General features: G+C 56.7%; 1 protein-coding gene and 1 long non-coding RNA gene across 8 annotated transcripts in view; one reads left to right on the top strand and one right to left on the bottom strand.

The window, feature by feature from the left end:
* BICRA (BRD4 interacting chromatin remodeling complex associated protein) overlaps positions 1-25,342 on the top strand; it is an 82,787-nt gene extending 57,445 nt beyond the window's left edge. For 2 of the 6 annotated variants that reach the window (XM_077847022.1, XM_077847016.1), the window contains exons 3-15: positions 326-371; positions 456-498; positions 2,599-2,664; positions 4,867-6,855; positions 7,432-7,608; positions 18,626-19,258; positions 19,427-19,607; positions 19,915-20,024; positions 20,844-20,905; positions 22,115-22,263; positions 22,433-22,527; positions 22,773-22,875; positions 23,332-25,342. In XM_077847022.1, the coding sequence (XP_077703148.1) occupies positions 331-371; positions 456-498; positions 2,599-2,664; positions 4,867-6,855; positions 7,432-7,608; positions 18,626-19,258; positions 19,427-19,607; positions 19,915-20,024; positions 20,844-20,905; positions 22,115-22,263; positions 22,433-22,527; positions 22,773-22,875; positions 23,332-24,437 (4,755 nt within the window). In that variant the 5' untranslated portion in view covers positions 326-330 and the 3' untranslated portion in view covers positions 24,438-25,342. Of the gene's footprint in view, positions 1-325; positions 372-455; positions 499-522; positions 1,766-2,598; positions 2,665-4,866; positions 6,856-7,431; positions 7,609-18,625; positions 19,259-19,426; positions 19,608-19,914; positions 20,025-20,843; positions 20,906-22,114; positions 22,264-22,432; positions 22,528-22,772; positions 22,876-23,331 lie in introns of those variants that run through there. The other 4 variants (XM_077847014.1, XM_077847037.1, XM_077847030.1 and 1 more) reach the window with 4 other exon arrangements.
* On the bottom strand, positions 16,695-24,728 carry LOC144283223 (uncharacterized). Of its 2 annotated transcripts, none has more exons than XR_013351662.1 (3): positions 24,387-24,728; positions 17,562-17,775; positions 16,695-17,096 (listed from the first exon to the last, which is right to left on the bottom strand). It is a non-coding gene; the product is annotated as an uncharacterized LOC144283223 (long non-coding RNA). The 2 variants fall into 2 exon arrangements; XR_013351660.1 differs by having other exon boundaries at positions 17,562-17,743; positions 24,387-24,720.
* Positions 25,343-26,058: the final 716 nt, after the last annotated feature.

Here is a 26,058-nt window from a genome sequence, read left to right as displayed (position 1 = left end):
GTGGGGGTCCCATGAAGATTAAGAGAGTTACGTGTGTATGAAGCACTCAGCACGGGCCTGCCGGTGATCAGGGCTCACTCTGCCCTGGTGGATGTCCTCACTGTGGGCAAGAGACAGATGCTGGCCAAGAGGCTGAGGGAGGAGAAGGCAGGTGTCTCTGGCTGGTCCCTGCCCCCACCCACACCCATAGACTCAAGGGAACAGAAACCCTGGCCTTCCGGAGACCTTGGTCCCAAGGAGCAGTCCTTGAAGGGAGGGTCCTGGTGTGCTGCCTATGTCTAACTTGTCACCCTTGCCCCCCCCTTTCCTGCCCCACCCTGCTCAGTGGCGATGGATGATGAGGATGGGAGATGCTTACTAGACGTGATTTGGTGAGTAACGGGCTCCCTCCACCCTCCCTGTCGCCCCTCCCCTGCCCCTCACCTCCTCAGTGTCTCTCCCCTTCTGTCTTTCAGTGACCCTCAGGCCCTCAATGACTTCTTACATGGATCCGAGAAGGTGAGTGCTGGGGCAGGCAGGGGCCTCCCTGGGGCAGGGGCTGTGGAATTGGGGGCTGAGAGACCTTTTCCCCCCACCCCCTCATTCAGTCGACATCTGCATTGTGCCTTCTGTGAGCTGGGCCCAGGGGTTATGGCAGGGACAAATCCCTTTCCTCACGCTGTACACATTTCCTTGGTTAAATAAAGCAGTAACTTCCAGAGGCGGTAGGTGGACAGAACCCTGCAGAGCAGGAGAAGAAATAAGCATGTCACTTGCACAACGAAAATGGCTTAAAACAAAACGAATGGTGGGGGCAGGGGCAGTGGCCTCTTGAGCTAGTGTGGGCAGAGAGGTGACCTTGAAGGATCACAGGGAGGCACCCATGATGCTCTGGCCAGGGGAGGGGCGGGTAAAAATGCTGGAAAATTTGCCACATTCCAGAAACAAAGAAGGCTGGTGGGGCCAGACCCAAGGGGAGTCTGGAAGCAGTGAGGCTAAGTGGTGAGAAGTCACAGGTCACACAGGGCCTAAGAGTAGAGCAAGGAAGAGTGGAAGGGTGGAGCCATGAGGAGTTGTATGGGTTACCTAGGGCTGTGTAACAAAGTATCCTGACACTTCCGAAACAATTTGTCAATGTTCTCCCAGTGTCTGAGGGTCAGGACTTGGGGAGCAGCCTAGCTGGGTGCTTCTGGCACAGGGGCACTCCAGAGGTTGAGGCAGGATGTTAGCTGGAGCCGCTGTCACCTGACAGCTTGTCCGGGTCCAGAGGACGTGCATCCCAGTTGGTTCATTCCCAGACTGTTGGCTGGAGGCCTATGGGCCTCCCCACATTGTCCTCCCTGCACAATCCTTGAGCATCCTTACAACATGACAGCCAGCTTCCCCCAGAGTGAGTGACCCGAGGGGAACAGCCAGCAGGAAGCTCAGTGCCTCTTATGATCTCGTCTCTGAAGTCACACATCACCACTTTTGTCACCTTGTATTCATTGGAAGCAAGTCACCAAGCTGGCCCACAGAGCCCCGAGTCTTGGAAGGAGAAGCATCAGATGATTTGTGGAGCAGGGGCGAGTGCAAGTGGGATGAGGCTGGCCAGAGGCGTGGGGCGGGTAGTGGAGGGGGTGCCAGGAGCTGGCTTTGGGCTCTGCCCGGGAGGCAGGGTCAACTAGACCTGCTGGTGGAGTAGATGTCGAGGAGGAGAGCGTCAAAGTGGCTCCTGGATTTGGGCCCAAGCCGCCAAGTCGGTTGTGTCTCTAGAGGTTGGGAACTTGAAACCCACTCCACAAGGGTAAGGGGGCTTGTTGGGCATGCCAGGCTGCAGTTCTGGAGAGACGTCCAGAGAGAAGCTAGGGAGGCTCAGCTCTAGACAGACATTCAATGGGCACTTATGTGTACGCTGGGCTGTGTTCTAGGTGCTAGAGACGCCTATGGGGGTCAGACAGGTCCCTGCCCTCCGGGAACAGGCTCAGCCTAACGCTCTGGGTGACCAGATGATGGGGTATACTGGGTACTTGGGGCACGAAGAGAAAGGTGCGACTTAGGTGAGACAGGGGGTTGTTGGGAGGAGGTGGCAAATGTGACCGGTCCTGAAGGATGTGCTGCTGGAGAGGTGAAGTGTGAAAGCAGGGGTACGTACAGCTTGGGCCAAGGCACAGAGGCCAGATTCTAGAGTTCAAGGCAGGTGTGTCCGGAGAGCCTAGGACTCAGTGCTGGGAACACGTTTTTTTGTTTTTTTGTTTTTTTGTTTTTTAAGATTTTGCTTATTTATTCATGAGAGACAGAGAGAGGCAGAGACACAGGCAGAGGGAGAAGCAGGCTCCATGCAGGGAGCCTGATGCGGAACTCGATCCCAGGGCCCCGGGATCATGCCCTGAGCCAAAGGCTCAACCGCTGAGCCACCCAGGCGTCCCAGTACCTTGGGTTTTGAACATGCTGCCAAGCCTCTTTCTTTCAGGCCTCTCTTCTGGAGGTGGAGTTTCCTGTACTCCTTGCACCCCGCCCACCCCCACCCCATCGTTGTCCTTTGGTCTGGTGTAACTTTAAGTTGGTCTTTGTTCTAGAGCAGGGCCTGCTGGCTGCCCATCTGACCTTTGACCTTGGGTGGGGGGGTTCTTGTTGCAGCTCGATGGTGATGACCTCCTGGATAATCCCGGGGAGGCCCAAAGTGCCTTCTATGAAGGTCCTGGGGTAAGTGGCCCAAGGGCTTGGGGAGGGCCCCAGGCTATCAAGTCATGGCTCACTTGCCCCTGGTGGTGGCCAGTGGGTGGGCTGGGGGTCCTGATGGCAAGAGGCAAGCAGATGGGGTTGTGTTAGGGCCCCTGAGGTATCTTGCTGGGGGGAGGGGGAGGCAGTCACTGATAGCAGTGTGGGGCAGAGGTGGAACTCCAGTGGGACGACCATGGCTCTGCCCAGGGGCTCCTCAGGAAGAGGTGAGGATCCGAGGTCCCTGGCCTTGGGGCCTTTGGGGGTCAGTTGGTACAGAGTGGTCCTGGGGAGCTGAGGCAGATGCCAGCTCTGGGGTTCACTCTTCTCTTGGGAGCAGAGCCGCTGGGAGTCTGGGGGCCTGTCCCTGCCTCTGCTTAGCCGTGGGGTCTGACCTGGGCAAAGGGGATTGACTGGTGCAGACCTCAGTCTCCATCTGGAAAACAAAAGGCAGGGGTGATGAGCAAAGCCCCGAGTGGGGAACGCAGTAGACATTAAATGAGCACCTAATGTATACCTGGCTGTGCCAGTTGTTCTTGCCTCTTCTTTCTCCTCTTCTGTGGCTTCTCCTTTCCTCTCTCCATCCCTCCTCCTCCTCATTTTCTTCCTCCTCCCTCCTGGTCATCCTAACTGTGATTCACTGATCATTTATTCTCTGCTGCCCAGCCCCTTCTGGTCTTTTTTTTTTTTTTTTTTTTTTTTAATGTTTTGTTTATTTGAGAGACAGAGTGAGCAAAAGAGAGCACACCAGCAGGGGCAGAGGCAGAGGGAGAAGCAGACTCCCTCCAGAGCAGGGAGCCTGACACAGAGCTCGATCCCAGGACCCCAAGATCATGACCTGAGCCAAAGGCAGATGCTTAACTGACTAAGCCACCCAGGCACCCTCAGTCATTTTTATTTAATGCCCACAACAACTGTAATAGTATATTCTGGATAATTCATTTTTCATAATATAGGTGATTAATGTAGAACCCAACAAATAAACATCATGCTCACATTACTATGTTTATAGAGTCAGGAACACTAAAGAGCCTGTGTTCTTATTTTGTGATCGTTACTGTCAGCATTACCATCTTTCTTAGTACTCGTAAAGTCCCTGGTCAGGTTCTCAGCCTCCCGTATGTGAGGTCAGCGAATGTCATGACTGTCCTAGGAGGTGGGTTTGGTCGTCGTTATTTAGTGGTTAAGAACTCAGAACTGCCTGGTTCTGGGTGGGGGGCCGAGCAGGGGCCCCCTCTGCCCCAGCACTCCCCTCTCTCCGTCTGGGAAAGGAGGATGGGGGACAGTGCCCACCTCACTGAGCCCATTACCAATGACAACAATATGGATGGCATAATAATGTTAGATGGTGCTTTTTGCACACCTGCTAAGGTGGCAGGTATGGCTATAAGCCCTCCATGTCGTTTAACTCTGAATCTTTTAAACTGCTAAATTTTGATCTATCATCTGGTCAAATACCAGTGGGGATTACATGCTCTGAGTATAATTGTCACTTGTGTAACATTTGCTCAGATATTCATGTGTGGATTGATTGCACTTGTCTGGGACTGTGATCCGGGACAATGTAGAAGACACTGTAGACCTGTCATTCCCAGCGCCGGGGGCGCAAAGGCAGGCTCACAGCAGTAGCTGTTACTGTCTTTAGCACAGCCGTGGTCTTTTATCCGAAACATTTGGGGCCAGGCACATTTCAGAATCCAGAATCTTCCAGACTCTGGGAAAATGATGCAGAATGTCACCTAACACATCCACATTCACCTTTCTGTGGTCAGACCCGAGAAGAGTCACATTACTTGGACAAATTATAGCCCTCCCTGAACGCCCCTTGTCACTTTTGGTCAGGTTTTGCCACCAAAATGAGTTAGGAAGACATTTGCAGTTTTCAGAGCCTTTTCAAGCTTTGGGATTGCAGGTAAGTATGATGAGCCTTTATGGCTCTTTAAAGGATGGTTTTTATTCCATTCTATTCATAGGTATAGAGGGAGAGGCCAGAGTAAGCAGGCCCCAGGTTGAATGACTAAGCCATGGTGATGCTGGCATTCGACCCTAGGTCTGGCCACTTCCAGCTGGAATCTTCTCTCCTCCACCCATATTGCACAGGCACCAGGGTCCTATTGCTTCAGCTGTGCCCCGAACCAGCCGCTTGCTAACCTCTGCTCTTCCTTTCCCACCTTACCCCGTCTCCAGCTCCATGTGCAAGAAGCTTCTGGCAACCACTTGAGCCCAGAGCCCACGCAGCCAGCCCCCAGCGTGGACCTAGACTTCCTGGAAGATGCGATCCTGGGCTCGCCTGCCGCAGGGGGCGGCGGCGGGGGTGGTGGAGGCGCCGACCAGCCCTGCGACATCCTCCAGCAGAGCCTCCAAGAGGCCAATATCACTGAGCAGACACTTGAGGCCGAGGCCGAGCTGGACCTGGGCCCCTTCCAGCTGCCCACCCTCCAGCCCGCCGATGGTGGAGCAGGCCCGGCCGGCGCTGGTGGGGCCGCTGCCGTGGCCGCTGGGCCCCAGGCCCTGTTCCCGGGCGGCACCGACCTGCTGGGGCTGCAGGCCCCGCCCACCGTGCTGACCCACCAGGCCTTGGTGCCACCCCAGGACGTGGTCAACAAAGCCCTGAGCGTCCAGCCCTTCCTGCAGCCCGTGGGCCTGGGCAATGTGACCCTGCAGCCCATCCCGGGCCTCCAGGGCCTGCCCAACGGCAGTCCCGGGGGCGCCACGGCGGCCACGCTCGGCCTGGCGCCCATCCAGGTGGTGGGCCAGCCCGTCATGGCACTCAACCCGCCCACCTCCCAGCTCCTGGCCAAGCAGGTGCCCGTCAGCGGCTATCTGGCCTCGGCGGCCGGCCCCTCGGAGCCGGTGACCCTGGCATCGGCCGGCGTCTCGCCCCAGGGGGCCGGCCTGGTCATTCAGAAGAACCTCCCCACCGCCGTGGCCACCACGCTCAATGGGAACTCGGTGTTCGGAGGGGCGGGAGCTGCCACGGCGGCGGCCAGCGGGGCGCCCTCGGGGCAGCCGCTGGCGGTGGCCCCCGGCCTCGGCACTTCGCCGCTGGTTCCGGCGCCCAACGTGATCCTGCATCGCACGCCCACGCCCATCCAGCCCAAGCCTGCCGGCGTGCTGCCCCCCAAGCTCTACCAGCTGACACCCAAGCCGTTCGCCCCCGCGGGCACCACACTCACCATCCAGGGCGAGGCCGGGGGCCTCCCGCAGCAGCCCAAGGCCCCCCAGAACCTGACTTTCATGGCAGCGGGCAAGGCCGGCCAGAACGTGGTGCTGTCGGGCTTCCCCGCGCCTGCCCTGCCGGCCAATGTCTTCAAGCAGCCTCCGGCCACCACGACGGGCGCCGCCCCGCCGCAGCCCCCCGGGGCCCTGAGCAAGCCCATGAGCGTCCACCTGTTGAACCAGGGCAGCAGCATCGTCATCCCCGCCCAGCACATGCTGCCGGGCCAGAACCAGTTCCTGCTGCCCGGCGCGCCCGCTGTCCAGCTCCCCCAGACGCTCTCGGCCCTGCCCACCAATGTCGGGGGGCAGATCCTGGCGGCCGCGGCCCCCCACGCGGGCGGACAGCTCATCGCAAACCCCATCCTCACCAACCAGAACCTGGCGGGTCCGCTGAGCCTGGGCCCCGTGCTGGCCCCCCACTCCGGGACCCACAGCGCGGCCCACATCCTCTCGGCCGCCCCCATCCAGGTGGGCCAGCCGGCGCTCTTCCAGATGCCCGTGTCACTGGCCGCGGGCAGCCTGCCCACGCAGAGCCAGCCGGCGCCCACCGGCCCCGCTGCCACTACCGTCCTCCAGGGGGTCACCCTGCCCCCCAGCGCCGTGGCCATGCTCAACGCCCCTGATGGGCTGGTGCAGCCGGCCACCCCTGCCGCCGCCGGAGAGGCCGCGCCTGTCCTCGCCGTGCAGACGGCCCCCCAGGCGCCGCCGGCGGTCAGCACCCCACTGCCTTTGGGCCTCCAGCCGCCGCCGCCTGCGCAGCAGCAGCCACAGCAGCAGCAGCCGCCGCCGCCCCCGCAGGCCCCTACCCCTCAGGCCACCGCACCGCCTCAGGCCACCACCCCCCAGCCCAGCCCAGGCCTGGCGTCCAGCCCCGAGAAGATCGTCCTGGGACAGCCGCCCTCTGCCGCCACCACGGCCATCCTCACTCAGGACTCCCTGCAGATGTTCCTGCCTCAGGTAACTGGGGTTGGGCTGGCAGGGAAGTGGGGGGTGAGGAGGAGCAGGGTAGGGACAGGGGAGTGCGGTGGAGACGGGCCAGGAGCTGGAGCTACAACTGTGTGGTGGAGGCGACTGGGGAGGGTCTGGTGGGCTAGGGAGAGCATCTCAGAGGTGGCACTCCTGCTCCCAGGATGCACGTCCCCTAGGGGGAAGCCCTGAGGTGACAGGTGCTGACAGACAAGGAGGGGGCCTCCCTGGCTGGCCGACTGGCATCCGTCCTCCTGCTGGAGGGCATGGGAATCACAGAGGGAGTGGGCAAGACTCGGACAGATGGGGCCGGAGGCTGCGGGCGAGGTGGAGCTGAAGATCTACGGGGAAAAGGGGGCACTGGACTGGGGCTCCGGCCTCCCTGGTGCCTGGACCCCGGGGCTCCTAGCCTCCCTGGCCTCTGCGCCCAGCCTCTCTGTGCCCCTCTGCCCGGTTCCCAGCACCCCCTTCTCCGGAGCCTCAGGGAGGCCGGGGTCTCGGGATGGGGAGGGGAGGCTGCGGGTCCATGGGGCGGCCTTCTGACCCTGTGCGGGCTGCCCATTTCAGGAGAGGAGCCAGCAGCCCCTCTCTGCAGACGGGCCCCACCTCTCCGTGCCCGCCTCGGTCATAGTCAGCGCCCCGCCTCCCGCCCAAGACCCAGCCCCGAGCACCCCCATCGCCAAAGGAGCTGGCCTCGGCCCTCAGGCCCCCGACAGCCAGGCTTCCCCAGCGCCGGCCCCCCAGGTAGATGAACCCCGGCAGCCTCTGTCCCAGCTCAGACCGAGCTCGCCCCTGCCGCCCCTCCTCTCGCTCCTTCCTCGCTGCTCTGGCTGCCCCGCCTGCCTCTCTGTCTTGCTGGCTTGGGAAGGGTGCTCCTTCACTCCCCAGATATTTCCTGAGAGTCTTCTGACAGTCCCGGACTCCTAAGACCAGGGCCAGACCTGGGGGAGCCCACACTCTAGGCAGAGGTGCACACAGCAGGCAGTTCTTTCCTCGAATTATTTTCGGATCTGGATCAGTGGTACATTCAGAGGGTTCAGATCTCAAAAGCTACCAAACTTCTAGCTGAGAAGCCCCTGCTCCTGAACCACAGCCTCCTGCTTTCCCTCCCTGAGGGCAGTTTCTTGCATCCTTTTCCACACATGGACAAGGAAAATGGCACCTGGATTCTCTCCCTCCCATTTTTGCAAACATGGTGCATACTCTGCATTCAGTTTTGCATCTTTTTATCACTTAAAGTTTCCTTTCGAGAGAGATGGTACATCATTCTTTCATAGGACCACACAGTACTCCACTGTTATTTATTTACCCAGTCCTTCTTGGGCAGTCAGGTCACTTCCAATCTTTAGCTGTATTGAATGAAGCTGCAAAGAATGACTGTACGTATGTCACTTTGTAGGGTATGTTCTTAAAGAGGCAAGTGCTGGGTATGTCAAAGGCCATTTGCCCTTGCAGTTTTGACAGATGCTGCCAGATTGTCCTCTGTGGAGTATAAATCGGTTTACCCTTTATCAGCAGTATATTGCCTATGCCTGGCTTTTCCACAACCTCAGCAGTATCTTGAACTTAGCCAGTCTGGTAGGTGAAAAGTAGGAAACCTTTTCATACTGTGAATGAGGTTGGGCAGGCTTTCATAGATTTAGAGCTATTTATGTTTTCTGTGGAGTTGGCTTCTTGTACCTCTTGCCAAATTTAAAATCTGGGTCACTGGTCATTTTCTTGTTGATTTGTAGAAACTCTTTACATATTAGGAAAATTAGCCTTTGTCTCATATGAGTCATAGGCACATGAGAATTCAGAGAGGGCTACTTTTTATTTTGGGGGTGGTGGTGAGGGTGGATATTGTACTCATTCAGAAAGGACTGGCGGATAGGTAGATGAGGTGGGAGGGGGAATGATGTCAGCAAGGTCAGTATGGCAGAAAGCAGCATGGGCTTTGGCCTTAAACAGCCGTGATTTCACTCTCAGGTTCTGCTGCTTGCCATGTGTGACCTTAAGCAACCAGTTTCTTCTTTCCCTTAAACAGATTATTTGGGGAAGGAAGGCAGTTAGTATGTCCCTGGCCTTGTGCTGACCCTGAACACTTCCCCGTGGCTGCTGAACCTTGATTTCTTCATCTGGAAAATGGAAATAATGGTTTCTTCGAGGCCTGTGGGGAGTGAGTTGGCATATGCTTAGCACAGCGTCAGCCCTCGATAAACACTTGCTCTTACCATTATTTTATTGTCGTGGTTGGGTAGAGCAGGATCCAGCCCAGAGGCGTAGTTTTGAACACAGGGCCAAGATGGCATCAGGCCATCTCTCCCCCAGGAGGAGAAAGAAGCAGAAGTGGGGGAGGGGCAGGAGGCCAGGAGCCGCCTGGCCTGTGAGCCACTCAAGCTGGAAGCAGTGTCTCTGGAATGGGTCAGATGCAGGCCTCGGTCCCTCAGGCCAGCGGCTTCCCCTCCCCAAGCCTCCTGTGGTCAGCTGTACTTGGGGGGTCCGTAGAGTCTCCCCCGAGCACCGTGGCTGTGCCCTGCCACTTCACATGTTCACAGAGCACCTGCCCGGCACAGGCACGTTCTAAACTAGCTCCTACGGTGACCCCACCCGTTCCAGTTTACCCGGTACCCTGAGAACTTTTCCATTTGAAAACTGAGACCATCCCAGGCCACCCAGGACAAGTTGGTCACCCCACTTACCCTGTAGCCTGCTCCGTCCACAGCCCGGCCCTCCCTGACCCTCGCCTGGTTCATATTTCTCCGTAGCACTTACCACCACGTGACCGGCTGTCTCACTTCCTTGTTATCCTGTTCTCCTCGTACCGTAAAGTCCATGAGGGCAGAGTTTGATCTATTCTGTCCTTGCCGTATCCCTCCTGGCCAGAACGGTGCCTGGCACACAGCAGACGCCTGGTAAGCGTTCATTGGCTAAATCAATGGAGAAAATAATTTATTGAAGAAATCAAGCACCCATATGAGAGCCCACCTTCTACTGGCTCCATACCACAGTGGAATCAAAGGGAAAAAATGTTCTCAGAGAAGATGTGATTCAGCTGTAGGTCAATAGTTCGATAGATGAGGAGGAACCCGCTGTAGGGAGAGTGGGCAGGAACAGCCTCAGGGAGAGGGAAGTATGTAAGCTGAGGCCTGAAGAAAGAGAAGGTATGAAGAGACAGCCTGTGCAAAGGCCCTGGGGCAAGGATGAGCTTGAGATGTCAAGGAATGGAATATAGGCTAGAGGGGAGTGGAGGGAGGGGTCAGGTCAGAGAGGTTGGCAGTGCCTCGTGGGCCAGTGAGTTTGGATCTGGCCAAACCACTGGAGAGCTTTCAGTTGGGCCATGGCATGGTCTGATTATATGATTTTCAGTGAGCCCTCTGGCTTCCATTGGAAGATGGTTTGGTGGGCAACGAGAATGGAAGCCCAGGGATCCTCAAGGGACAAGATGACAGTGCTGCAAAGATCAGGGTGGTCATAGCAATGACAGAGGGAAGTAGGAGGACTCGGGGCAGAGTTCGGAGCTTGCTTAGGTTTAGAGGCATGAGGAGGCACTACAGTAAACCCTTCGTGAATGGTAACGTTTCTGTTATTTCTAAGTGCTGTTCAGAACGCTTCACAACCGTCATCTCGTTGAAACCTGCCATCAGGGAGGTGGTATATACTATCCCCATTTTATAGATGAGGAAACAGGGGCACAGAGATTGAGTAGCTGGCCCAAGGTTACCTACTTCGTGGGGCCTGGATTTGAAGCCTACCTAGAGTTTAGTTGTGAGAAACACCTGAGGTCTTGAGAAAGCCAGACCTGAGCGCGAATCCCAGCCCCAACTTAGCATCAAAAGCTCTGAGACACCGTTTACTTACCTGCAAAATGGGAATAAAGCCACCGACCTCACGGTGGCTCTTGTACAAAGCAGGCATTCAGCCAGTAGATACCTGTCATTAACAGTAAGAGTAGTCACGATGCTGTGGGTGACCTCGAGAAGAAGGGTCAGCCATGCCCGTGAGCTGACTCCTAGTCACCCACCCGCAGGCCAGCACAGGGCTAGACACATTGTAGGCCGCCTGCAGCTTTTGTGCCTACGGCAGCATGTGGTGTCACGGGAAGTTCTTGAATGTTCGTTGGGTAAGCAAGTGGATGGATAGGTGGTTGGGTGGGTAATGGACGGACAGACGGATGGATGGATGGATGAACAAACGCCCAGGTCGGTGAGTGGATTGACCGAAAAATATAAACACATAAACATCAGCAATGTACCACCTTGTGTGTATGTATGTGTGCACACGTGCGTGTAAGAGGCATTCCCAGGCCAGAGCTCTACCATCACATAGTTCATTCATTTCAGCCCACATTCCCCAGGCACCTGCTTCGTGCCCAGCCTTTTGCAGGAAGGGACAGGTGAGACAGCCCTGGCCCTGCCCTCTTGGGGCTCACAGTCCAGGGGTGGATTTTGTCATCAATATCCTGGCTCTTGAAATAAATCGTCCCTTGACGGGGCCCCTGACTGTCTTTTCTGGGAGGGAACGCTGACCGCCCTGCCCAGGAAGCTCAGCCTGCTGTGTATTGTTTATAGGAGGCATACACACACACACACACACACACACACACACACACAGATTTTGTTGTTGTTATTCAAAGAACATTACCAGACACAGTTTAAAAAATATGCTTTAAAAAAAAAAGGGTATATAGTTAAAGTGGGTCTTGCTTTTCGTGGGATTTCAGGCCCTTTCCCCATAGACACCCACCCCTCTCCTATCTATCTATCTATCTATCTATCTATCTATCTATTTATTTATTTATTTATTTATGAATGACAGTCCTGTGCCCTGTTGCCCTGGGGGATGGATTCACCCAGGTTGGGAACCACTCCTGTGCACGTGGCAGGCATCCCTCATTGTCTGAACTCAGAGCCAGATACTTGTGACAGCCTGCATGTGCACATGTGGGCATGCATTTTCCCTTTTTACACACAGGAGCACACCAGCCCCCTTCTGTATCTTGCTTTGCTCATTCAGCGGTATCTCTTGGATCGCTGACTTGCAGACTTTTCTCAAATGCCACCCTGCATGAGAATTCCATTGTATATCACTGTCTGGGACACACAGAAGTGTGTGTGTGTATTTGTGTGTGTGTGTGTGTGTGTATACATATCACTGAAACAAAAGTTTCACAGGATAATACCATACGTGATGCACACTGATATTTTTTGTTTGGTTTCCTCTGTTCTCTCTCTTTTTTTTTTTTTTTTCAAGATTTTATTTACTTAAGACAGAGCATAAGCAGCGAGAAGGAGAGGAAGAGGGAGAAGCAGGCTCCCTATGGGGAGCCCGATGAGGGACTCGATCCCAGGACCCTGGGATCACGTCCTGAGCCGAAGGCAGATGCTCAACCACTGAGTCACCCAGGCGTCCCTCCTGTGTTCTTTTTAAGTGCTGGTCATGACTCACTAAAATGACTGGAACCATTACTAACAGGCATTAAGTATAGTTTGAAAGCCACCATCCAGGTCAGTCATTAAGCACAGGGACTCCAAAATCCTGACTCTGTCACTTACATGGTGACTTTGTCAAGTCACTCACCTCTGTGTGCCTCAGTTTCCTTCCCTTTAAAATGAGGATGAAGATAATAGCGTCTGTATCAAAGGGTTATTATGAGGAGTAAATAAGTTAATATATGCTAATCAGGTGCTTGAACGGGACCAGGCATGTTGAAAATGCCTCAAAGCAAAAGAAGCCAGACAAACACTCTATAAAGGGCCGATGGTGAACATTCTAGGCTATGTGGTACCCATCACAGCACAGAAGCAGCCCTAGACCATACGAAAACAAGTGAGCGTGGACATATTCCAGTAAGACTTGATGTATAGATGCTGAAATTTGAATTTCATATCATCGTTGCCAATTGCAATACATTCTTTTGATTTCTTTTCCACCATTTAAAAAAAAAAAAGATTTATTAATTTTTTCCTGAGAGATCCAGAGAGAGAGAGGCAGCGACATAGGCAGAGGGAGAAGCAGGCTCCCTGCAGAGACCCCGATGGGGGGACTCGATCCCAGAACCCAGGATCACGACCTGAGCCAGAGGCAGGTGCTCAGTGAGCACCCCAGCATCCCTTTTTTCCACCATTTTTAAAGATTTATTTATTTATGTGAGGGAGAGAGCATGAGCAGGGGAGGGGCAGAGGGAGAGAGAGTTTCAAGCAGACTCTCTGCTGTGCAGGGAGCCCAACACAGAGCTCGATCTCATGACCCTGAGATCGTGACCAGAGCTGAAATCAAGAGTTCAGCGCTCAACTGACTGAGCCACCCAGGCGTCCCTCTTTCCCACCATTTATTTATTTATTTATTTATTTATTTATTTATTTATTTATTTATTTATTTATTTTATTTTTTTTATGATAGTCACACAGAGAGAGAGAGGTAGAGACACAGGCAGAGGGAGAAGCAGGCTCCATGCACTGGGAGCCCAATGTGGGATTTGATCCCGGGTCTCCAGGATCGCGCCCTGGGCCAAAGGCAGGCGCCAAACCGCTGCACCACCCAGGGATCCCTTTCCCACCATTTAAAAATGTAAAAACCGTTCTCAGCTTTGGGTCATACGATATGATAGGCCACACAGTCCAGGCCAGCCGGAGTTGGCCTGTGGGCTGCAGCCTCCTGCAGGCTCACTGTTTTTCATTATATGGACACTCCTTGATTTATTACTTGGTTCCGCATTGGAGTGAATACTTAAGGTGGTTTCCCGTGTATGTCAACAAGTAACACTCCTATGAGTATTCCGGTGCCCAGGCACTGCCTGTATGTGTGGATAAATTTCTAGTTGGTTGGTTCCCAAACAGTTTCCGGAAAGCGCTATTGCAGTTGCACCTCCATGGGGTTTATGCCTGGGAAGGCTTCTTCCAGAAGCTTCTTCAGCCCCAGGTCAGCAACCGCTCTGCTCCTGGCCAGGCTGCAAGGTGCCAGCTCTCTGCACTTTTCTCTCATTCTGTGTAAATTTGAGTGCATCTTGCCAGCTGTATCTGGGCAGCTAGCTGGGATCTCTTGGTGAACAGTCCACTCCTGTCGTAGTTTAAAAAAAAAAATGACTCTAAATCTCATTTCATGCTTACTTAGAGAATTTCAAAAACACAGAATAGAAGGAAAATAAATCCGTGCAGAAGCCGCTGGTGATATTTGGGGGAGAGAGGGGAAGTATGAAATTTCCTTTTAGCCTAATTTTTTCCCCACCCATTTAAGACATTTTTAATTTTTAGAATTAGGTGTTATGTTCACATGGCTCAGTCATCAAAAAACTTTTTTTTTTTTTTTTTTTGAGAGAGAGAAAGAGCACAAGCAGGAGGAAGGGCAGAGGGGGAGAAAGAATCTTGGAGCCCAACAGGGGACTTAATCTCACGACCTTGAAATCATGACCTGAACTGAAATCAAGAGTCAGATAGTTAGGGGCGCCTGGGTGGCTCAGTCAGTTAAGCATCTGCCTTGGGCTCAGGTCATGATCCCAGGGTCCTCAGATTGAACCCCACGTTGGGCTCTCTGCTCAGCAGAGAGTCTGCTTCTCCCTCTGCCCCTCCCCCTGCCTATGCTCTCTCTCTCTCAAATAAATAAAATCTTAAAAAAAAAAAAAGAGGGCCACCTCGCCTGTGTGGTTGGGCGCCTCTCTTCAGCCCAGGGTGTGATCCTGGAGACCCGGGATCGAGTCCCACATTGGGCTCCCTGCATGGAGCCTGCTTCTCTCTCTGCCTGTGTCTCTGCCTCTCTCTCTCTCTGTCTCTCATGAATAAATAAATAAAAATCTTAAAAAAAAAAAAAGTGGGATACCTAATGGACTAGCCACCCAGGCACTCCAAAAAGCATTTTTTAAAGTAAGGGGAAAGTGTCCCAAACCCATGCTTGCATTCCCAGCCCAGCTTCCCCTCTAGAAAAACACAATTACTTAGCTCTCGTATATCTTCCCAGTTCTTTGTGCACGTACAGCAAAGTGTAAATGTGGATTTACGTTTCTTTCCCATTTCTGTCCGCCCGGAAGGTAGGATGTTGTGTGCTTGCTTTGGCAGCATGTGGAGAGTTTCCTTGATCCCTTGTTATGGTTGTGAAGTATTCCTCCACAGGGACAGACTGTCGTTCATTTTCCCAGTAAATGCTGTCCAGAGGCCAACTGGCCAAATCCAGGCTTTGTCCCTCCCCTCACAGCTGTTATAAACAACTTGTCGACCTGTCATTCCCCACATGTGCACGTGCGTCTGTCGGGTTACTTCCCGGAAGCCTGTTTGCTGGATCAAAGCAAATGTGCACTTGCAATGTGCACAGCTGCTGGTGAATTGCATTGTTCTGGAGTTGTAGCGAATCACGCCCAGTTTAGACCCTCAAGGGCTATAAGAGAGTGCCTATAGGAGACATGGCTTATTCCTAATTCAGTGAGTGGGGAAAGGTTCCATAGGGTGCTTTCAATTTGCATTACTCTTATTACAAATGAAGTTGAGCCTCTCTTGAAATATATAAGCCTTTTGTGTTGCCTTTTCTGTGCATTTGTCTGAACTTATCCTTTGCCCCTTTATCTCACTGATGGTTATTCTTAGTGATTTCTGAAGGCTCTTTATATATGATAGAAATGGGCTTTGCCTGTGTGATGAATTGCAACTGTTTCCCCCACTGTGTCATTCGGTTTTTTGACTTGGTTGGAAGGGGAGGGGCTGTGTTTGTCTGTATTGTTAAGGAGTAGGAGATTAACTTTTTCAATTTTTAAACATTGAAAAAAAATCTCAAGGGACGTCTGGTGGCACAGTGGTTGAGCATCTGCCTTTGGCTCAGGGTGTGATCCCAGTTTAGGGATCGAGTCCCACATCTGGCTTCCTGCAAGGAGCCGGCTTTCTCCCTCTGCCTGTGTCTCTGCCTCTCTCTGTGTCTCTCAGGAATAAATAAATAAATAAGTAAATTTAAAAAGAAAAAGAATCTCAAACACATAGTGGCAGAGACCTAGGAATAGCACAGAGACCTCATGGGAGTTCTTTACCCTTTACTCACATATATTGGTTCTCCGTGCTGTGTCACAAATTACCTCCAAACTTAGCAGCTTTTTTTTTTTTTTTTTTCAAACTTAGCAGCTTTAAACAACGTTAAGCGTTAACTTATCTCACGTAGCCTGTAAGGATCAGGAATCTGGAAGCAGCTTAGCTGGAAGGTGCTGGCTCGTAATCTCTCGTGAAGTTCTAGCTCAAGTGTCAACCAGGGCTGAAGTCATCCGAAGGCTTGACTGGGCTGGAGAATACGCTTCCAAGGTGGTGCACTCGTACAACTAGCTGCTGGCGGGAGGCCTCAGCTCCTCCCAACGCAGGCTTCTCCAAAGGGCAGCTTATAACTGCTCCAAAGTCGGCTTCCCCCAAAGTAAATGATCCACTAGAAAGGAGAGTCCCGGGATAGAAGCCGCGGCCTTTTTTATATAACTGAATCTTGGAAGTAGCGTCTGATCACTTCTGCAAAACCTGTTGGTCCCAGAGACGAACCAGGGGGCAGTGTGGGAGGTGACCTACTAATGAGGAGGTGGGGGTCGGCGGGGGGCACCTTGGAAGCTGGCTGCTGCCCAGATTTATCCACCGTAAATGTTTTGCTACATTTGCTTTATCATTTCTCTCTATACATATACATTTCTTTAATAAAGATTTAATTTATTTATTTGAGAGAGAGAGCGTTATGAGAGAGAGAGAGAAAGCACGAGCCAGGGGAGGGGCAGAGGGAAAAGGAGAAGCAGACTCCACACCGAGCAGGGAGCCCCATGTGGGGCTCCCTCCCATGACCCCCAGATCATGACCTGAGCCAAAGGCAGACGCTTAACCGACTGAGCCACCCAAGCCCCCCAATATGCATACATTTTTATTCGAAATCGCTTGAGAGTAGATTGCAGATATTCTGCTCCTTTACTCCTTAATGTCTCAGCCTCTGAGATCAAGAACGTTCTCCTACTTGACCATAGCAGAGTTATTGAATTCAGCAAATTTAGCACCGAGACAATACCATTAGCCACTGTGCATAATCTAATGTAGCCGGTTGTCCAGCGGTCATGTAACGTGTTGCTCTCCTCATTCCACTTAGCTTTCTGGCACGTCGATGCTGGCCGCCTCACGAAGCCCTGGGAAGCGTGTGCTCGGGGCTGGTGTGGGGTGGCCAGCTGTCTTCCTTACTCACTCGGCCACTCGCCTGCTCTGGCCATTATTGTTGTTTCCCTGTGTTCTTTGTTGTAAATGTCCCACAGTCGGGGAGCCCTGCAAGCAAGTGCCTCAGTCAGTGCTGCTTATCACAGATTCCTGGAGGGTGGATCGCCAGGTCAAAGGGCACGACCCTCTCTAAGTCTCCAGACCAGAGGGCTGTCCAGGTGACAACCTCAGCAGCCCCTTATGTGAGCCAAGGGCGTCTCCCCTCTGCTGTTGGGGGTGTGTGTAGATTGATTGGTTTGGGGAGCTGGTTTTGAATCGCCAGAGTTAACCAGGACCAGCCTTGGACTGGGTATTGGAAGGGCCCAGGGCATCAGAAGCTTGAAATCATGAGTTGGCCCACTTTGGGGGCTAAAAGCGAAGAGCCCCAATTTTGGGGTATGGCGACCTTAGTGGCCTTGGGCCAGTCCCCTGAGCGCTCTGAGCCTGAGTCTTCCTCAGACAACTTGAAAGTCCCTGGACAGGGGGATGGGGTAAGGCAGGAAGACTCGGGACCAGTCATTTTGGCTCCCTAACCTTGGTTTCTCATCTGCGAAATGGTTCCAGCATTTTCACTGCTTTCAGGGCCGTGGAACAACCATACACGTGGGTGGAGGTGGCCATCCGCACTTGCCACATCAGTGTGGGCTGTCGCTGGGGTGTGGACTCTGTACAGTGGAAGGGTGCCAGCCCAGGGTCGGGTACACAGCTGGTGCTCACTGGGGAAACGGTGGCAGCTGAGGTTAGGACTCTGGGGGAGGGCAGTGCAAGGTGCTCTGTCTCAGGTGCATTTTAGGCAAGGTCACTGTGTACGTTATCACAGACTAGTGCCCGGGTCGCATGTGCAAACATACGTGCCCATCCCTGCAAGCTCACATGGCACCCAGGTAGGCCTGTAGCCACGGCCACGTAGGCACATGGAGGCAGAGGTCACGGACACTTAGAAGGACCTGCCCCTCAGTGACCATCCTTAGCCCCGGCTCTCCGCCCCTCCCCCTACGCCTTCCACAGCCACCAGCCCCGTGCTCTGCAGCCATCTGTGCTGGTGTCCCTCTTCCCCAGGGGGAGCTGGACAGTCGGGCCCCGTGGGGCTGGCGGCTCAGATGCCGCCCCATCCAGCTGCCTCCTTCCCCCTCCGCTGCTGTGCTCGCGCTCCCTGCCCCTGCCCCCCCCCCGCCTCCCCGCTGGGCAGCTGGTGCGGTGCCCCCCCCCCCCCCCCCCCGGCTGCCACCAATGCTTCCTCTGCTGCTGCCCCCAAACCCTGCAGAGCTCACCTTCACCTGGGGGAGGGGGAAGGGGGGCAGTTGGGGAGGGGGTCTGGACCAGAGGAAAAGGTCTGGAGAGGAGGTGGGGGCAGATGCAGGGGTGAGGTGAGCAGAGGTAGAGGGATGGGGCTGGGGGGACAGAGGTGGATGGGCAAAGCAGGGAGTTCAGAGATGGGGGAAGGATAGCCATGGTGGAGTCCTCTCTCTCAAAACAGGGGTGGCTAAGAAGGAGGGTTTCTGGTGGGAGTGGCTGGGGTCCCCAGTGTCCTGGGGCAATGGGAGCCAAGGTTGGTTCTGACCCCCGCCCCCTCCCCTCTACCTCCCTCCCCTGCCCAGATCCCGGCAGCGGCTCCACTGAAGGGCCCAGGCCCCTCCTCGTCCCCGTCACTACCTCACCAAGCCCCTCTGGGAGACAGCCCCCACCTGCCCTCCCCACATCCCGCCAGGCCTCCCTCCCGCCCACCCTCCCGACCCCACTCCCGCCCTCCCTCCCAGCCCCAGAGCTTATCTCGTCCGCCCTCAGAGCCCACCCTGCACCCTTGCCCCCCACCCCAGGCACCCCCCACCCTGCCTGGCATCTTTGTCATCCAGAACCAGCTGGGGGTCCCCCCGCCTGCCAGCACCCCAGCCCCCACTGCCCCGGGCCCCCCCCAACCCCCCCTGCGCCCCCCATCCCAGCCCCCAGAGGGGCCGCTGCCCCCAGCTCCCCACCTTCCTCCCGCCTCCACCTCCTCTGGCGCGGCCTCCACGGATACGTCCACCAGGCTGCCAGCCCCTACGCCAGCTGACTTCCAGCTCCAGTTTCCGCCTGGCCAGGGGCCCCACAAGTCCCCCACGCCCCCTCCGACCCTCCACCTGCTCCCTGAGCCCGCAGCGCCCCCCCCACCGCCTCCTCGGACCTTCCAGATGGTGACCACCCCTTTCCCGGCGCTGTCCCAGCCGAAGGCTCTGCTCGAGAGATTTCACCAGGTAATTGGAGGCAGGGACCGCCCGCTCCGCAAGCCCTGCCGTCCCCCTGCAGTCTGATGGGGAGCCCTCCCATGGGGCAGCTTTCTCTCGGTCCCCAGCCCCGGTGCCTGGCCGCCGCCCCTGCTAGCACGTGCCCCCTGCCCCTCAACCACCTGTCCCCCTCCTCAGGTGCCGTCCGGGATCATCCTCCAGAACAAGGCCGGGGGAGCCCCCGCCACCCCGCAGACCTCCGCCAACCTGGGGCCTCTCGCCAGCCCCACCGCCTCTGTGCTGGTCGGCGGGCAGGCCCCATCCGGGACCCCCGCTGCCCCCAGCCATCCCCCTGCCCCGGCACCCGTGGCTACCGCAGGTAGGGGAGAGGTAGCCCATGCAGGAGAAGTAGGGGGGCAGGGGGGCAATGGGAAGGGGGCCGGGGCGGAGCTGGAGGCACATCAGCCCAGGGGGTCACCCAGGGGGTCTGGGTGACCTCACGAGATGGGGAGATGAGGAGGAAGGGCTGTCTCCCTGGATCCAAGGGGGTGCCCGAGTCACACTGGCAGGGTTGCCAGGGCCAAAGTGCCAGAGGAGAGCAGGGTGTGCAGGCCTGCGGGTCACATCGTGGAGGGGCCTTTGGGCCAGTGACCCCTGAGCCCTGTCTGGCCCCACCCCACCCTCAGGCCTCCCTCCTCTGCTTCCTGCCGAGAGCAAAGCTTTTGCCAGCAACCTCCCGACCCTGAGCGTGGCCAAGGCGGCTGTGGCTGGACCGGGGAAATCCTCTGGGCTGCAGGTGAGGGGGGGTGGGGCCCAGGTGAAGTCACCAGGGAACCCGGAAAGGGTCCAGTGGGGCGGTGACGGCTACCCGACAGGCCATCAGAGAGGAGTCTGGGCAGTGCGTCAGACTCCTCTCTGACAGCCAGGGTGGGCGCGTGCCAGAGTGGGATAGATGGAGCCACCAAGATTCAGGGTGAACATATGACAGGTGGCTCGAGTGGGGAGGGAGGCCGTCTCTGGGGGCAGGAGCAGGGAGTTTGAGGCTGGGAAAGGGGGGATGTGGGGAGACCATCGGACAAGGGAGGTAAGAATAAGGAGGTGGGGAGACCCTGGACAGAGCGGGGGCAGGGGGGATGGGAGGCCCAGAATGGAGGGGACCCTGCCAGTGTGGGGGGAAGCTGAGGCAGAGACCGTCTCGGGGAGATAGGCACAGGGCAGGAAGAGAACAGAGCAGATGGAGGGACCAGGATGCTGACGTCCCAGGGGCAGAGTTGGGAGAGCCACTGAGGCTAGCTCACCGCCAGGGACCCAGAGCAGAGTCCGGGCAGAGTTGGGGGCGAGAAGAGAACTGTCCCGGGCCCATTAGCAGAGGCGAAGGCCATCTGATGTGCAGGAAGGGAGTCAGGCAGGCCCAGCCCGGCTCTGCCCGGCAGCTCTGGTGTGCTGGGCAGCACATCCTGCAGCTGGGGCCAGGACCCCACCCTGGGGGACTAAGGGGGTGGGGATGTGGGCCCCGCTCTCCTCTTTGCCACAAGTGGGGTTGAAAGGGGGTCAGGGCACCAAGGGAAAAGGGCTCTCAGTGGTGCTACCCCTCACTCACGTCTCTGCCCCGCAGTATGAGAGCAAGATGAGCAGCCTGAAGAAACCCCCCACGCTTCAGCCCAGTAAGGAAGCCTGGTGAGTTGTAGTACTGCACACACCCTTGCCTTCCCGGAGGCTTGAGAGCAAGCAGCAGGGCGTGGGGACCACTCTTCAGAAGTGGGGTCACACAGGCCCCAGCTCTTGTTGGCTCTGTGGTTTGGGGCAATGGAATTTCCTTCAGAGACCCTCAGTTTCCCTTCTAGAGAGTAGAGTGGTAATAGTGATGATAGGGTGTCAGGTAAGGATTCCTTCCAACTGTGCTGAGAAGGTGTTTGGGTGGATGGATGAGTGTTTGAATAGATGGTTGATGGGTGTTTGGCTAGATGGATGGATGTGGTCTGGAGTGGGGGCATAGCTGGATGATGGGTGTTTGGGTGGATGAATGGCATTCTGAGTGGATGTTTGGATGGATAAATGGGTATTTGGATGGATGGTGTTTGGGTGGATAAATGGGTATTTGGATAGATGGATTGATGGGTGTTTGGCTAGATGGATGGATGGGGTCTGGGGTGGATAGATAGGGTCTGGGTAGGCAATGGGTAAATGTTGGGTGCTTGCCTGCATTCTCTCTCTCCTCTGCTCTCCTTCTACTGCAAGTGTTTATCAAATACTCACTGAGTGCCCAGTCCAGTGCTGGATTTTCCAAGCACAAGACCGAGTTCTGGCCCCCATGGGGTACTGGGGGTGCAGGTCTTCCGCTCAGGGTAGAGATAAGCATGTCTGGGGAGAGGAACACTCACACAGTAAAGAGACATAACCCACTGCTGCGCACTGTAGTAGAAAATAGCCTGGTAGAGAAAGGGAGTTTACCAACCAAGGGACCACCCTCGCCCTGGGCCTTCCCCGGGGCCTTTCCCGGGGGCCTTCCCCGGCCCTTCCGGGTTGCTGCGGGCCCTGCAGCAGACTGAGGACATGCTGACCCCCGGTGGCAGGAGACGGTATAACACGGAGGATGAGTTCGAAGCTGAGGCACCGGCTCCCAGCTTGGCCTCTTCCTCCTTGTTGATGTGCTTTGGGTGGAAAATATCGTTCCCCTGGGCCTCAGTTTCTTCATCTGTAGCACCTGGCCCCTTAGGTTGTCCCCAGAGTCTGTGAGACAGTGCTAGCCCCTTCAGCGCATATTGCCACCTAAATTGGGGCCTGGGGGCTCGGGGTCGGGATCTGGTTTCTCCAGGCCTCACCACCAGCTCTGTGTGTGTGTGTGTGTGTGTGTGTGTGTGTGGTCTCTCCTCACCCTGCCCCCAGTTTTCTGGAACATTTGCACAAACATCAGGGCTCCGTCCTACACCCTGACTACAAGACGGCCTTCCCCTCCTTCGAAGATGCTCTGCATCGCCTCCTGCCCTACCATGTCTACCAGGGTGCCCTCCCCTCCCCCAACGACTACCACAAAGGTGAGGCAACCCTCATTGTCTCCCCCTACTCTCCGGGGACTCTCCCTCCCTAGTCCCTAGTGTGGGGAGGAGCAGATGCAAGCACCCCTCTGCACACCCCTGGGTGCAGGTCTGGGTGAGCCCCGCTGCCCAGCGTCTGTGCCTCTGGACCCTTTCTCTCCTTCCGCAGTGGATGAGGAGTTTGAGACGGTCTCCACGCAGCTGCTGAAACGCACCCAGGCCATGCTCAACAAATACCGCCTCCTGCTCCTGGAGGAGTCCCGGGTAGGGCGCTGGCATCTTCCGCCCTGGGAAACCTCTCGCCCCCTCCCCTTACCCGCTCTGGGCCAGGGTCGGGGTGGGAGGGGGCGGCGGCGGGGAGGCTGGGAGGGAGGACCGGAGAGGCTGGCACATCTCCAGAGGGACAGTTTGGAATCTGTCCCCATCCTTCCGGGTTGCCCACGTGCCCTCCCCCGTTCCTGGCCTTTCCTCGGCCCATCCTCTCTTCTTCCTTCCTCTTCCCCCCTCAGAGGGTGAGCCCCTCCGCGGAGATGGTAATGATCGACCGAATGTTCATTCAGGAGGAGAAGACCACCCTTGCCTTGGACAAACAACTGGCCAAGGAGAAGCCCGGTGAGAGGGGAGGGGAGGGGAGGCAGAGGTGGCCGCCATTCCTGCCCCTGCCGTGGAATGAGACTTGGGGGCAGGAAGAGGGGTGCACCGCCCACCATCCCTGTGGGACTGCTCAGCTCCGTCCTGGCGAGGAGGGGACGTTCCACTACCCGCAGGGGGGGCTAGAAATTAGGGGAGCAGAGCCAGGGCTCGGGGGAAGCCAGCAAGGTGGCTGCAGAATTCAAGGGCCATGCTCAGGTGGCAGCTCCCGCTTGCACCTTAGGGGGCTTGGGAGTTGCTGAGAAGGGGGGTACCCAGCAGTGCGTCCTGAGGGGCTGGTGAGCCAAGGGCTTAGCGCCCTCCCGCGCCTGGCAGAGGCTCGGTGCCGTTGCCGCCGGGGCCTCCTCGCTGTGCGCTGCGCAGGCGTCTCACGCTCTCGCCGCCCCCGCGGGTTTTCTTGCCTCCCTGGTTTTGCAGACGAGTATGTGTCTTCCTCCCGCTCGCTTGGCCTCCCCATCGCTGCCTCTTCCGAGGGACACCGGCTCCCTGGCCACGGCCCACCGCCCTCCTCGGCGTCGGGGGCCCCCGCGCAGCCCCCTCTGCACCTGCCAACCAAGCTGGTGATTCGGCACGGGGGGGCGGGCGGCTCCCCTTCCGTGACCTGGGCGCGGGCGTCCTCCTCCCTGTCCTCCTCCTCGTCCTCCTCCGCCGCCTCCTCCCTGGACGCCGATGAGGACGGCCCCATGCCCTCGCGCAACCGCCCCCCCATCAAGACCTACGAGGCGCGCAGCCGCATCGGCCTCAAGCTCAAGATCAAGCAGGAAGCCGGGCTCAGCAAGGTCGTCCACAACACCGCCCTGGACCCCGTGCACCAGCCCCCGCCCCCCGCCGCCCTCAAGGCCGCCGAGCCCCCGCCCCGGCCCCCGCCGCCGCCCCCCGCGCCCGGCCAGATGAACGGCACAGTGGACCACCCGCCGCCCGCCGCCGCCGACCGCAAGCCCCCGGCCCTGGCCCCCCACTGCCCCCGGCTGCCCCTGCGGAAGACGTACCGCGAGAACGTGGAGGCCCTGGGCGGCGGGGCCGGGGAGGGGGCCGGGGCCGGGGCGGGGGCGGGGGCCGCCAGAGCCCGGGGAGGCAGCCCGGCGCCGCTGCCCACCAAAGTGGACGAGGCCACCAGCGGGCTGATCCGCGAGCTGGCGGCGGTGGAGGACGAGCTGTACCAGCGCATGCTGAAGGGCGCGCCCCCGGAGCCCGCGGCCGGCGCGGGGCAGGGCAGCGGCAGCAGGGACCCCGGCTGGGAGGCGCCCCCCGCCAAGCGGCGCAAATCCGAGTCGCCCGACGTGGACCAGGCCAGCTTCTCCAGCGACAGTCCGCAGGACGACACGCTCACCGAGCACCTGCAGAGCGCCATCGACAGCATCCTGAACCTCCAGCAGGCCCCGGGCCGGACACCTGCGCCCCCGTACCCCCACGCCGCCCCGACGGCGGTCCCGCCGGCCTCCCCGTCGCCCCTGCACAGGCCCGAGGCCTACCCGCCTTCCAGTCACAACGGTGGCCTCGGCGCCAGGACGTTGAACAGATAACACCGGGCTGGTCTTCGCTTCCCTGTCCCCCGTTCGCGCGACGCCGGGGCGGGCTGGCCATCCGACCTCAGCCTCCTGGGGGCCGCGAGCCGGGGATCCCCTGACAGTTTTTCTTGCCTAAGTTATTTGAGTCACAAAGGCCTCCTCCCCCACTTCCTGCTGGGTTGTTGGGTGGGGGTTGTGGATTTAGGGGAGGGGGCTGTAATGTAAAATGTCCCCCTGCGAAGGTGGGGGTGATCCCGGTGTGTCATTTCCGATTTCTTCCCGCTTCCAGCCACACTCCGCCCCTCTCGTGTGTGTTGGTGGGGAGGGGGGGACACACGCGTGTTTGCCAGGGATAGAGGTACCCTGGTGGCTCCCACTGTTCGCGCGTGTCCGTGTGGCTGCGCAGATGCGTGCGTCGGTCAAGGGCGGTCAAGGGCGCTCCAAGCCGGGAGGGTCCTCAGGAGCCTTGGCTGGGCCTCTCCCTACCGCGCCCCCCACAGGCTGTAGAAGGAAAGGCGGGGACCGGCGGGCTCGGAGGCACCTGTGCTGCTGGGCACCTGTGTCACATCTGTGTGTGCGCGTCCAGCTCTACGTGTCCCATGTCCCCGTGTGTGTGCTCGAGTGAGCAAGAGAGAGAGAGATTTCGAACCCTCCCTGTCCCTCGACTGAAATCCGAGCACCTCCAAAACAGGAAACCGGGGTCTTCCTCCCACACCTCCATCCCTCCCCAGCCAGTCTTCCCTCTGTTCTTCCTGTCGCCAGCCACCCGCGCCAGATTTTGAAATCTCGGAGACAAAACTAGTACTGTAAGATAAATTTTTTTGTACTGTATTTATTGTGTATAACGATTTTTTTAAAGGAGAATTCTGTACATTTAGAACTCTTGTAAATTAAAAACTGATCCTTTTTTTAAAACTGTACTGACTCCGCCTCGGCCCCATTGCTTTTATATTTTATTTTATTTTATTTTATTTTATTTTATTTTATTTTATTTATTTTTTCCCATTGCTTTTAGATCTTTGGAAGGGAGGGGGGTGTTGTTTGAAGTCTGGGGGTTGGTTACAGACCTGGGTGGGGAAGGGGATTGTGCGGGTTTGTTCCACATACTCTTTGTTGAACACTTATTGGATGCAGGGCCCTGTCCTAGGCACAGGGGTGCAGCTGAACAAGGCAGACGAGAAAGTCCCTACCCCGGGGGAGCTGACTTATTAGTTGAGAAGCCAGGAGAAACAGCCAAACCAAACGCAGGATTCTTACTCCCCCATAAATGTCTGCGGTCTCCGAGAACACAGAATTCACAAATACTGAACTACAGCTCCTGGAGGAAATAGAGGGTTAGCTTCCTACAAATCTCCTGTCACGGCATTTTTGTAAGTTGCTTGATACAGGTAACCTTGAGTTACATATATTATTTCCGTAAAGACACGTTATTAATATATATTGTTGATTCATTCACATCGGGCTCATGGCCAGTAACACTATAACTCACACCTGAAAGGAGCTGGTCTCACGCATATGTTCTACACAAGGCACGTTCCAGCCTTCTTCCGCTTGGTACAATGGATAGCGCTTCAGTACTAGAGCATTTTAAACCATCAAGTCCCCAACAAAAACACAAATGTGAAAATGTGGCACT

This window comes from Canis aureus, chromosome 1 (genome assembly GCF_053574225.1).
Source record: "Canis aureus isolate CA01 chromosome 1, VMU_Caureus_v.1.0, whole genome shotgun sequence".
Taxonomy (NCBI): domain Eukaryota; kingdom Metazoa; phylum Chordata; class Mammalia; order Carnivora; family Canidae; genus Canis; species Canis aureus.
The sequence above is the reverse complement of the archived record's forward strand: the minus strand, read 5'-3'. Positions and strand labels throughout refer to the sequence as shown.